General features: G+C 58.9%; 4 protein-coding genes across 4 annotated transcripts; 2 read left to right on the top strand and 2 right to left on the bottom strand.

Annotated features, from left to right (window-relative positions):
- Positions 1-89: 89 nt before the first annotated feature.
- Positions 90-2114, bottom strand: GGS23DRAFT_594614 (dimethylguanosine tRNA methyltransferase; the record flags this gene model as incomplete). The annotated part of the gene is made up of 1 exon (XM_051518192.1): positions 90-2114. One exon carries the CDS (start codon positions 2112-2114, stop codon positions 90-92), a length of 2025 nt encoding a protein of 674 aa, XP_051373769.1.
- Positions 2115-2555: 441 nt separating this feature from the next.
- Positions 2556-3993, top strand: GGS23DRAFT_407004 (uncharacterized protein). The gene is made up of 2 exons (XM_051513632.1): positions 2556-3362; positions 3460-3993. Exons 1-2 carry the CDS (start codon positions 2925-2927, stop codon positions 3769-3771), a joined length of 750 nt encoding a protein of 249 aa, XP_051373770.1. The 5' UTR covers positions 2556-2924; the 3' UTR covers positions 3772-3993.
- A 1097-nt stretch (positions 3994-5090) lies between these two features.
- Positions 5091-6875, top strand: GGS23DRAFT_594616 (glycosyltransferase family 31 protein; the record flags this gene model as incomplete). Its single annotated transcript, XM_051518193.1, has 1 exon — positions 5091-6875. One exon carries the CDS (start codon positions 5091-5093, stop codon positions 6873-6875), a length of 1785 nt encoding a protein of 594 aa, XP_051373771.1.
- A 1543-nt stretch (positions 6876-8418) lies between these two features.
- Positions 8419-11826, bottom strand: GGS23DRAFT_407044 (OPT-domain-containing protein). The gene is made up of 2 exons (XM_051513633.1): positions 9398-11826; positions 8419-9343 (listed from the first exon to the last, which is right to left on the bottom strand). Exons 1-2 carry the CDS (start codon positions 11656-11658, stop codon positions 8440-8442), a joined length of 3165 nt encoding a protein of 1054 aa, XP_051373772.1. The 5' UTR covers positions 11659-11826; the 3' UTR covers positions 8419-8439.
- Between the last annotated feature and the right edge of the window lie 716 nt (positions 11827-12542).

The raw sequence follows: 12542 nt of genomic DNA on the forward strand, positions 1-12542 counted from the left end.
AGCAAGAGAGGGAGGGAACCCTCTGAACACGGCATTCGTGCGTGAGCTTCGTCCTGCCCTCTGAAAACCTGTCAACCGCCACGCATCAATCAACTTGCCTTCGCCCTGCTCAACGGGCCCCAATTCTCTCTAGGATTCAGCTGGTATCTGACGAGGCCCTTCTTCGACACGTCTCGTCCCAGCGCCTGATCGAAAACCACTTCGGTCTTGCTGATCGCGTCGTCTTCGCTATCCTGGGGCGCCCCGTCTTTCTTGCCTAACCGGAGCAGAGTATACGCCGGACTATACTCTGTAATTTTCTCCGTCTTCACCGGCGACTTCTGGCGGACCCATTCTCGCATGATGTGCCATATAACCGACCAGGGCGCGTCCGTCTTCAGACTCCCGGGCTTGCAGTGGCTGCGCGTCACCTGGTAGCCCAGATGTCGCAGGGCCCCCCTAAAGCTGTCTTCGTCGGGCGAGTTGCAGTGCACCACGCCCGCAAGGATGGTCGTGTGAAAGTAGAACGGGTACGGCTCTACTGCCGCGAGCACATCCTCCTTGCCACTCTGTTGATCGTCTTTCGGGGGCGTGAGATGTTCTTCCAGAGCTGTCTGCAGCATCCCCTCTATCCGCGGTTTCGTGCCGTAGACGTCGTCGGGTACGTTGGGCAGATCATCCAAGATCTTGGTGATAAAGGTTGGGGAATGTAGCGGGCCGCCGTACATCGGGCCGGCTAGGTGCATCTTCGAGCCGCATTCCTTGCATTGGCGGTCGGCAGTTGGCGCGAGGGCAAGCCCGTGCTTGTAAAACACGCCCGTGCCGGACTTGTTCGTCATCTTCCTGTTGCGAACCAACACTTGCGTCTCCCACGCCCCGCAGCCGTGGTCGCAATTATACACCATCATCGTCTTCCCTCCCAGGAACTTGACCTGGGCGGGGGATTTCCGGACTTTGACGAAGATCCGAGCATAGTAGTCGATAGACAGGCTCAGGAGAGGCTCTATGGCCAACCCGTACCTTGCTGCCGTAGTGGCCAGGCCGTGGAGTATAAGGCGCAGTCCAGCTTCGTGAGAAGAATACCCCTTCATGGGAACGCCGCCGTACAGAGCGAAGGTCTTTTCTGGGTATCCATTGGATGCGAAGACTCCCGAGTCCGTGCAAGTGATACAGAGCAAACCGCCGTCGTCTCGCACGGCGTTGAGCGCTGCGTCGAAGAACGGTGCAGCGGTTCCGTAGGGATCCAGGTCGATCACGTCATATTTCTTGCTCTGTTTTGGGCGGCCCCTTCTGTGGTGGTGCGCGTTTTTGGCCTGGTCGTCCGGGGCTTCTTCAGCGAGTAAGGCGTACATGTGTGCGCGAGCATCGCCTGAGGTGGCAGTCACCGTAGACTCGACGCCGTTATGCTCTGCGTTGCGCTTGATAGCTTCCACGGCCGAGGGGCTGAGGTCGTTTGCGGTGACGGATGTGACGAATGGCAGCTCCCGCGCGTAACGGAGGGCCCGCAACCCCGTAGCCGACAAGGCGTCGAGAATGGTGAATCTGGGGGTATGTGGTTGATGGTCTCGCTTCGTTTCGCTCGACTCGGGCTCTTGGTCTTTAGTCGACGGTGGAGCCTCGGCGGGTTGATTGGTACCGTTGCTGGGGCTAGTTGAGGGTTCTTGGCCGTTATCGGCATCGCGAATATGCTCCGTGGTTAGGGCTGCGTCCGCTTCTCCAGACACGGCACCGTCAGTCGTCGTAGCCTCATCGGCTGTCGGTGCTACGCCTTCAGCTACCTCCGGCGCTGTCTCTTGCTTCTTCTGATTGCCGCCGCCGCCGTTATCTGATTTATCTCGCTTCCTCTTCGCTACCCTCTCGGAATTGCCGTACCGTCTGGTGGCTAAAGTTTCCTGGCCGTAGGTTTTGATGGCGAGAATGGTCAAGTCGCGGTTGAACTGTTGTATGGGGTTATAGAAGACCTTTTGCTGTTCCTCGAGATCGGCTACACCCTTGCCTCCGGCGTCTTTTGCCGAAAAGGGAACTAATATGCAAGCCAGCCCCTCCTTGACTTCGGCGAATTCCTGTCCATCTCGCACAATTGTCTCGACCTTGGCTGTAGCAGTGGAGGCGACGTTTTGAGCTTGAGCACTCATCTTTCGCGCAGTTTGGGAAGTGCTCTTGTGAACAAGAAGTCGGCTCACATTCCTTAACAGCAGCTGGGGCGATCTACTAGGGAGATACGAGGTCATGTAGGTAACCAATCCTGGCAACCGAAGTAGCAGAGGTGTAATGAAGGAGTTCCCAACGATGTGGTAGTGAGATAAGGTGGGTAGCAGGTTAGAATTTTTCCGAGTTACTTCGTCTTTGAGAGCTTTCAAAATTCTGCCGGGCGGTCAGTTATAGCTATGACCCCTAGCTTCAGAGGCAGCAGCCACTGAGGGGCCACAATCGTAGCGCGTCAACAAGTTACCTGACCTGGAGCGGGGTGGGACTCGCTAAGTAGATATTTCTCGTTATTTGCATGTCCGTAGAGAAAAGGGCAGACGGAGTCTTCCCGAGGAAAGGGTAGATGCCGTTGGAACTTTACGTATTTCCATAGTTGTAAATGCAAGCGCCTGCTATAGGTAGATTTTAAGGGTTAAGAGAGGTACCTACATCTATGAATTACTTCCGAACAGGTACCTGCCTGGTACTTACCTTAGGAGGTACCTATACAGAGACAGCAGGCGCCTGCTCTCGACTAGAGAGACGCCTTCCTCGAGTTCTTATACCTAGGTCAGGTGGGTGGGCACCTCGATAACCCTGCTCCTTCCTTGAGACTTCTGTCTCCCAATGGAATGAAAAATGAGTAGAGGGCTCGTCTTATCTAGGGGATATTCTCCGTGCCCCATTGTTCTCTCATTGTACTCTCTCTTGACTATCCTCCACCACCAACCAGGACCGCCTCATCTAAAGCCCTCGAGATGTCGACCCTCCACCCACCCGAGGCCTCCTCGCAGACCTCTCCAAACTCCTCCTCCTCAGCCTCCCCCCCAGCTTCTTCTCAGCCTCCTCGTGATCCCCCAGGAGCTTCGCCAAAGCCAGACAACTGTCCTATCTCCCAGAACCCCGGTCGCCATTATCGTCTCCTTCCCCACGCCGAATGGGTCCAGTTCTGCCATGCTGTTGGCGTGTTCAAGGACGATGAAAGCGAGGAGGTTATTCGCCAGACCAGTGGGAGATGGCCTCCGAAAGGCTTCAGAGATGGCCTGTACAGGGACGTCCTCACCGAGAAGACCAAGTCCAGCTTCTGGTTTCGCGGTGTGAGCAGCGTCCACTGGGCCATCATACTCCTTCAGATTGTCATAAGTGCCGTCTTGACCGCGCTCGGCTCTATGCCGATCAAGAACAGGGTAGCAATCGTATGTCCCTACCTTCGCGCACACTCCAGAATGCCTGTCATCGCCGGCTGCCTATGCAACCGAGCAGTTCACGACGCTGACTCGATCTCCGGGCCAGACTGCTACCGCAGCCGTCAACACGTGCCTAGGCGGAATTCTTGCCCTGATGCACAACAGCGGCCTGCCGGATCGATATCGCTCGGATGCGAACGAATTCGACAAGGTCGAGGAACACCTCAGGTGTATCGTTGATACAGCCGTCGTGCCTGCAGACAAAGATATCAACGAAGTGATTACGGGTTGTTTCGACATGTTCCGGGACGCCATGCAGACTGTCCAGAACAACGTGCCTGCCTCGTATGTCACCGCTCCGGCGGGTGGCAACACGCCCGCCAGCCAGCCCGTAAAGAGCACGAGGTCGACGAAGTGAGGCCCGGCCAATGGAATGTGATCGCTCCATTCTACGACCAGATAACTGGACCGAGTATCCCGTATGGCGCCGTTATTGCCTAGGCGAGAGGATAGAAGCTTCGCCGTTCCTTGTGGTGTTTATAGCTCACGCATCAAGTTTCGTCGGGATCATAAAGAGGCGGGATCAGATCCTAAATCAATCATTCCTAGTCTAGGGTGAGAGAGGGGCCGAAGGTGTTGAATCCGGCGCGCGCACAGAGTCGCGCAACCACAGACTTATACCCAGTTTATATACCTACCTACAAATTGGCATTGCCAACCCCGTACACCCTAAGCTCATACCCACCTACATAACAGGGCGTTTCTGGTGTGGATGGTTTGGCCAGTACTCGCGTGTACCTGCATTGAGGCGATAGATTGTCTGCTTGAAAGGTCCCTGTGTCTCCCAGAGATGCGCCTAGAATGGGTTGTGGGGAGAACGATTTAGCCCCAACCCAGGCTAACGGAATTAACCCGATCCCCTCTCGGGGGCACGCAATAATTCTACCCCTTAAGAGCTGGAATTCAGGGGTTTGTTTACTGTACAATACGCATAAGTTTTTGATAGGTATGTATAGGGGACCGTGAGTCCCTGCAATCGATCCCTCCCCTCAATCATCTAGTAAATATCGATCCTCTCTGTCCCTTTTTTTTCTTCTGCCTCTTTGCCTCGCCCCTTGGCTCCCTCGATAGGGGCTGGGCATACAGGGCACACCGCAATATCATCTCCTAACAGGATCTCGGCCCATCCTCAACCGTCCTGCGGTAAATTTGGCCAAGTATGTAGGGAGGAACACGCTAAAAAAGAGGCCGTGTGTGCCTGGGGAAGGATTCTTCATATTATTACTGCTGTCGTCTCTTTTCTCCAGACTGCCCCTTCGTCCCTCCGACTCTCTCGCTCTCATCGCGCAAAGACCCAGCTCGCACAGCTCCTTCGGCGACACTTCGCACGCCTTGCCGGCTGAACTTGGGTGTGCCTCTGATCGCGGTCGCAGTGAATTCCCAATTGGACCCGAGGAATTAAGCCAATTAATATCCGACGTTTGATCCGACGGCTGGTCTGTTATGCGCTACGCTCCAACTGTTGGCGTGTGAAGTTTGCGGGGAGTTGGTGACACCAGATCACCGCAACGAGCGCTCAACCCCCCCCTCCTTCTCTCATGCTACTTGGCTGGCCATTTCTTCGCTGTAAAATCGCCTCACATCTGGGCTCGCCGAGACCCATTTTCTCTGTCCCTGGAGGCTCATTCCCGTTCACCAAGGGTTTTTATCGTCACCAGCACCCCTCCTTCCAGCGCCATGTTCCGCTCCATCCTCCCGTACGGGCGGCGTAGTAGGACCTTCCAAGTTCTCAGCTCGATCCTCGTCTTCTGCATCCTACTCTCGACACTTAGGTTATACCGGCGGCACGCGGAACCCCCACGGAGCATCTACGAATACACAGATGGGAAGACTAGGGGCCCGCGGTTGAACGAGACCGGGATCCAGCGCCCGCCCTCCGGCGAGACAACGTACCTGAGGTACCTGGCCCGGCAGTACGAGCTCTCGGACGAGGTCCAGTATTTCGCGCGGCGGATACGCCCGCGCGCTAACGCCCGGGGTAGAGAGAGCATAACGCAGATCGCGACGGCGAGATTCGAGCCTCGGGGGGGATTCCGGCGGATCCGGGTCGACGACGAGGGGCTCGACTTGCACGTCGCGGAGGAGGAGGAAGCGATCAGCATCCCGGTCGCCAAGCCCGCGGCGTCGGAGCACCCGGACGCTTCGCCCCTGCTGTTCGGCATCTCCACGTCGTACGACCGCCTGACTCGCGCGCGCGCGTCGCTGGTCGGCGACTGGGCGCGGTGGCTGACGGACGGCAAGGGGGGCTCGAACGGCGCGAGCCTGGTGCTGACGCTGCGGCGGGCGAGCAGCGCCGAGATCGGCCACGTCAGCAGCATGCTGCGCGACGCGGGGATCGACGCGGTCGTGCTCGCGGCCGAGGACGGCTCCCGGGACCCCGCGGCGCGGTACCTAGACCTCGTCCGCACGCTGACCGGCCGCCGGGCCGAGCTCCTGCGCGCGGAGGGCCGCGAGAAGAGCTTCCTCGCCCTCGTGGATGACGACGTGTTCTTCCCGTCCGTCGGGCGGCTCATGGCCCGGCTCCGCAGGTACGACGCCCAGAGCACGGCCTACCTCGGCCTGCCCAGCGAGCGGTCCGACTGGGTGGTCGAGCGCAATACCACGCTGACGTACGGCGGCGGGGCCGTGCTCCTGACCCCGCCGGCGGCGGAAGTCGTGTCGAGGCTGCCGTGCCTCAACGGGACCTCGCGGGGCCCCGACTCCGACCCCGGGAGCCGGACGAGCCAGTGGGACGAGATGCTGTACAACTGCGTTGTCGAGCACACCGACGAGAAGCTGCACGTAATCCCCAGCCTGTACACGCCCAGGGACGGAGACGTCGGCGACGAGGCAACGGGGACCGGGTACGGCGACGGCGCGCGGCCCCTCACGCTGCACCACTACGGGCACCGGCACCGCTTCGAGCCCGGCAAGGCGCACCTCGTGACGTCGCTGTGCGGCGAAGCCTGCTTCCTGCAGCGGTTCCTGTTCCGCGCCGACAGCTGGGTGTTCGTCAACGGGCACTCGGTGGCGCAGTACCCGGACGGCGTGGACGTCACGCAGCCGGCGCCGAGCGGCCGGCGCGACGACGAAGGCAACTACCGCACGGATAGCGGAGACGGAGAGAGGAGGAGGAACGCCGGACAGGGCGGCGGGGGCGGCAAGGAAGGACGCGCCAAGGCGCCGCGCCGGATCAGGGTCGGAGAGCGTCTCGTCGTAGACTCGGGGGGCGAGGGCGGCGAGGGCCCCAGCGTGGTCTCCTGGGCGGGCACGAGGCGCACCTGGCGCCTGCTGGACGCGCGCGCGGGGCCGAGCAGCGGCGGCGGCGGCGGCGGGGAGGTCTGGCAGGCGTATGTGCGGCGCCGCGGGCACCACCCGCTCCCGGCAGACGAGGACGGCACGGGGCACACGCAGGACGGGCCGACGGACGCGGACTCGGTGATCGTCCTGATATGGGAGCCGCCGTCGCCGCCACTGTCGTGACGGTGGGCGGTCAGATCGGCGGAGAGATACGCCGGTGTACGAGCATCTAGGTATTAGGTACCTACGGAGCTCCGGACGTAGAAAATTCGGAGGGGGGGGCAGGGGCCGGATGGGCATGGCCCGGCCTGCTGCTGCTGCTGCTGCTATGTGTGTGTATGTTATGGATCTCTATGCCTTATATACCCTTGAATCCTACTCGTGTATTTCCAATAGGGACTGCAGACAGGTACCTAGAGAGAACGAGAGACCACTAGAAGAGCTAGTGCCCCATCGCGGCCCCGTCATTCCCTCGGTCCCTTACATTTTTGCTTAGCGTCGCAGGCGACGACAGCCACCGCGAACACCGCACGGCCTCCCGGAGCCTGTGCATATCTACGTACTCCGGGTTGGTAAGCCCCGCGGCCCCGGGACGGCCCGCCCCGCCCCGCCTCGTGCCCCATTTCCTCCTCCCTCACGCAGCAGATGCCCCACCGCGCCGCTCTCGCTCCGGCGGGGACCCGCGCACGGCCTCCTCGCCCACTTTTTTTTTTCTTCTCCTTTGGTCGTTGTCGGCGCTTGGTAGGCACCTACTAGTCCGGGGGTCCAAAGAATAAAGTACGCATGCCATACCCCCCCCAACCCCTCCGCATGTCGGCGGTCGGACAGAGAGACAGAGGGACACGGTACACATGTACGCGGGTATATGGGGTAAAAAAGTGGTTTTGCCCTACTTCGGCTCGGAGTCGCCTGGCCCCTAGCGGAGGTAGGGAGGTAGGTAGGTACCTGTCCACCTAAGCTTGGCCTGAGAGGGGAGAGGGGGGGGGGCGCTGCGCTAACCCGTGCGTACATATGTACCTACGTATGTACGTACCCGCGACCCGAGGCTGTGGTTCGGGCTGTCTGGCTTAGGGGTTTAGGTAACGTAAGGGCGATAGCGATAGGAGGAGAGAATCGGGGTCCAGCAGGTACCTGCGGCACGCAAGGCACCCCTTCTCGCGCCGCGTCGCGGGCTTTTGACACGGCCTACCTACCTTAGGTACGTAGCAGACCCGGTCGATCGGGGTCGGGGAGAGGGGAGAGGGGAGAGGGAAAAAAAAAAGGACGAGACGAGATGAAACGAGACAAGAAAGCGAGGGGTTGCGAAATTGGGGCTAAACTCTCCGCCCCTCCCGCCCCTCCCCTCCGATGCCCCACCATCTCGTCCCGCTCCCCTTTACCCGCTCCGTCGGTAGATATTATCCTCCCCTACCTACGTCTACACACCCGTGTCTCTTTCCAATCGTGCCAGAAAAGAAAATACCGAGCTAGCCAGTTAATTTCTCTTTCATACTCCCCCAAGGCGAATATTCGATAAGCCCGATATTGCTATTCTAGAATCTACCCTATGTGCTGCCACAGGAGGGAAAAACCTAGATCGTATCTCCAAGGTAGGTATGTTCACAGCAGGTTCCGCCGCCACACAAAGCTACGTACATGCGTACGCCCCTATCGTCAATCCGCACCCGCGCTCGTGTATACCTATATGCGTTTATTCATAACATAACACCCTCAGCCTCGCCCTCGCCCCTCTTTTTTATGACGTGCTCTACCATGTATCCGGGCCGAAATGGCTGCCGTTCGGCACCGTATTGTACGAGCAGGCCTGCCAGTCGCACCCCTTCTTGTAGATCTCAGTCCCCCACCAGCTGAAGCCGTCCATCCACCCGGGGTAGATGAAGCCGAAGAAGACCACGACGATGCCGAACGCCAACCCCGAATCGAGCGCGGCGCTGAGGGTCATCGTGTACTTGGCCCACCACGCCTGTGCGCGGTTCTTGATCAGGTAGTTGAATACGTAGCAGACCACCGCCCAGACCGAGAAGTTGAGACCCGTCGCCGGCGGGATCCAGCTCAGCGACCCGAAGAGGACGGGCAGGTTGATCTTTCGCACGAGGCTGCTCTTCCGCTGGCGACCGTACAGCCACAGCGGGATTGGAGCAACGGCCCCTATCAGGAAGCACCATACTAGCGGTCGGTAGGTCGCGTTGGGCCCGAAGAACTCCGTCGGCCCGACGACACCCCACAGGATGGATCCGTTGAAGTGGACTCGGGCGAGCGGACAGGTGAAGCCGTTGATGGCCTCAGTCGTGCAGATCCCCGGCACGTTTACGAACATCCAATTGAGGACGAGGATTTGGGTAATGGACGAAATGACGGTTGCCACCATCTGCACCGAAAAGAGCAACCTCGGCGGGATTTTCATGTAATGTCCCAGTTTCAAGTCTGCCGCGAATTTAATACCCTGGGCGGATGAAATGTATCCGTAGGTAACGAAAACCATGTTGGCTACCGGCTTTCCGGGGAAGACGACGCCGCATATGAGTTGACAGATGAGGTAGATACTGCTGTGCTGGTTCGTCACCGCCATGACTATGCCGATGGGTATAAAAAGTACGGTGCAGATTCCGAGAGCTAGAAGTAGCCCGTACCACGGCAGGTGAACCGGGTAGCTAGTCGCCAGGAGTCAGAAGCGATGCTGGGCCTGAGAAGCGTGGTAGACTTACTATTCAACAACAAAAATACCGACCAACGTCATGGATACGAACGTAAGTAGGTACCACGTTATTGGCGCATCCTTGTATCTCCTCATGAGACGATTGTGGACATCCTCGTGACTCAAAATGTTGTCAAATGTGGAATTAGACCTCGTGAGCCTGGGATGGCCGCCACCGGGCGGGGTTGTCCCGTTGCTTTCGCCCCCGAGAGGCTGATACACCGGCCTCCCCTCGTCCTCAACCTCCTGCAGAGAGCGTTTCCATTGGACATAGATATCCTTACCATGCCAGCAGGTAGTGTGCGTGAGGAGTGACGCCAGCCCCGCGAATTGGAGTCCGTAGCTAAGTACATAGGTGATTGGTAGAAAGACGCGGCTGTACTTGGAGTATGCCTCTCTGTCGAAGACAAATTCCGACGTTAGAATTCGGCTAACGTCGTAAATTTTCCCGGTGTTGTCGAAGACGGATGCCGAGAGAATCGGCATGTAGGACGAGTAAAATAGGTTGAGGTAATACCCAATCGGCGCGATAATCCACATCACTATAACCAACCCGCCGACAACATTCATCGCGGCCCAAAAAGGCGTCAGCAGGGGCGATCCGATGTACGCGATCTGCGCCCAGTCGAACGTGAGAGGGAACAGGCCCAAGCCGGAGGCGACCCCAAACAAGTTCGCAACCACGACGTTATCGGGCGCAAACCAGGTGATCACGTTGAAATAGCTCAGCGCGGGCATCAGCAGGCCGGGGAGGAAGTAGAAGGCGAACGACGACGTCCAAACGACGAAAAAAAACTTCCACCTGCTGATCCTCCACCCGTTCGCCGGTTTGTTCTCCTCCTTATGCAAGGTGGTGAACATGGCGGCGGACATCAAGGTGCCAGGCCAGATCATGCCGGCCGGGCGCACGAGGAAGCGCCTCGTCAACCCAGCAAAAGCATAGCCCAAGATCTGGGTCGAGAGCGTGAGGAGCAGCTGGTAAACAATACTCGCGTCTTGCTTGTAGAATTGTGTTTGCTCTACGATGATATCTGTCGCGAACGCAAAACCAAAAGACACATTACTGCTCACATAGACACAACTGTGCTCCTTCTCATTCCACCGTCCCTGGGCCAGCCAGAGCCGGAGACGTCGAGAACGGCTCCTCTCTCTAAGGGGTAGCGGCGCCTGGAAATCGCCCGGTGGAGGAACCGGACTAGCTATCCGCACGCCAGCGACAAATTCTTCGGGCGGGTCGTCCGGTCGTTTGAGGAAATAGTCCCACAAGAGGCCGAGGGGGTGAACGAGGAGCAATGCTATGACGGGGGTAATGGAGACGCTAGGGTACCTTAACGAAAAGAAGAGATTGGTGGAGGAACCGAGTATAGAGAAGAGGGTAGACAATATCCACATGCGCGGGGTGTTGATGGACAAGGACGTGTTGTCGATCGGAGATACGGAGGCGCGAACTTGGGGGTAGGGAGAATTGTCGGGGGGGTCGTGATCGGCTCCTTCGTCCACGTCCTCCGAGTTGTCGCCATCGTCGACAGTTGAGCCGTCGGACTTGGCATCAGGGGTCAGGTCGCCCGCCAAAACGGGTTCGCTGTCACCGAAGCGGGCCTCGGGACCTTCGGCTATCGCGGGCCCCTCGATGTCCAGTGAGTGGCTCTTCCTCCTCCGACTCAGAGACGAGCTGCTAGTTCTGAAGGGAGCCGAATGGGCGGCATCGAAGGACTGGAGCAGCCCGTCGCGGTCAGGCTCGGCGGCAGCCTGGTTAGGGCTCGACGTGGCTTCGGAATCGCCGTCGCTAGACGAGTCCTTGCTCTCGGGCTGGATAGGGGCGGCGCCGTAGGACCCGGTGCCAAAGCCGGGCGAGGAGCGGAGTAGGAGGGGCGCGTTCGACATGATCCTCGATGCTCGACAGTCGGCGCCAGGGTCGGGATTCGGGTCGGAGTCGAGGTCGGTGTGGTGGGAGTCATGGCTCGTGCCGAGCGGAGAGGGAGAAGGGGTTTCAGCAGGGCGAGCAGCGGAGCCCGGCAGGGCAGCAATATTTGTAGGGTGGGAAGGGGAGGAGGTTGGCAGCGTGGGGTCCAGGTGGCCGTCTCGCTCGCCTGGGTGTGCGGGTAGGGCGGAGCTGGTGCCGCGTTCAGCGCCAGAGAGGGCGGAGGAGAGTGAGACAGTGGCAGCGGGTGTGGTGCTGGTGTTGATGGGTCGCAGGGGGAAGGACTGCGACTGGCCACGACGGAGATCATGGGGATCGCCATCCCTGCCTCCTGAGGAAGGCGCTGTCATTTTAGTCTGCAGAGAGAAGTGCTACGTACCTACTTGCTTCCTGTGTGGATTGGTCCGCAAGCAGGCAAGGCAGGCACGTACGGTTGGGCCAGGCAGGTAGGTATTATCGGGAGGTAGGCACGTTGTCATCCCATCCCACGCGGGAAAGAGCACCTGGTTCAGGTTTGGCATGAGAAACCACAGCTGGGGGATGTCATGGGTCCCGTCCGTGTTGCGCCTGCTCGGCGGGAGGGTCTGGCCGGGGATAAAAAGGCCCTCGCTAACTAACCCAGGTAAGTAGGTAGGTACGTCAGGTGTCTGGGGGGTGTCGGGGAGGAGCGCGCACCGTCACACAGCAGACGACAATCAGTGGCATTTCGGCTTAGCGTCCAGTTACGTACCGCCTGCATTAGGCACATATGCACGGACGTATGCACGAAGCAGAGTCGGGAAATGCGCGTGTGGGTACCTGGGTACATCCAGTACCTCCGTACTCTAGGCAACCAGGCGCTTATATTGGATTTCGTCCAGCAGAAGCTGAAAGAAAGCGTGCGCGGACAAGGAAACGAGGTGGTGTGTGGTGTGGAGGCGAGGGTGAGTGGGAAAACGTACCTAAGAGGTACCTCTGACGTATAGAGGTGCGCAATATCCCCGGTTACGACACCCAGTCGGTACTTGCGCGGATTCCTTGAGGGTGGGCAGGAGAAGGGGGGGATGGATGGGATGGATAAACCCGTCAGCATCATGTTCGTATATGTGGTATGTCTTTACCTGCCCAAGTCCTACGCGGTCGACCTAGGTATATGTAGGTAATGCCCTCACCTACTACGTACACCCATTACCTACCTATACCTACCATGGACGCAACCGGACGTCGATAGATGCCGTAGGCAAATTTGCAACGA

This window comes from Durotheca rogersii (assembly GCF_024521655.1).
Source record: "Durotheca rogersii strain YMJ 92031201 chromosome Unknown GGS23scaffold_5, whole genome shotgun sequence".
Classification (NCBI taxonomy): domain Eukaryota; kingdom Fungi; phylum Ascomycota; class Sordariomycetes; order Xylariales; family Xylariaceae; genus Durotheca; species Durotheca rogersii.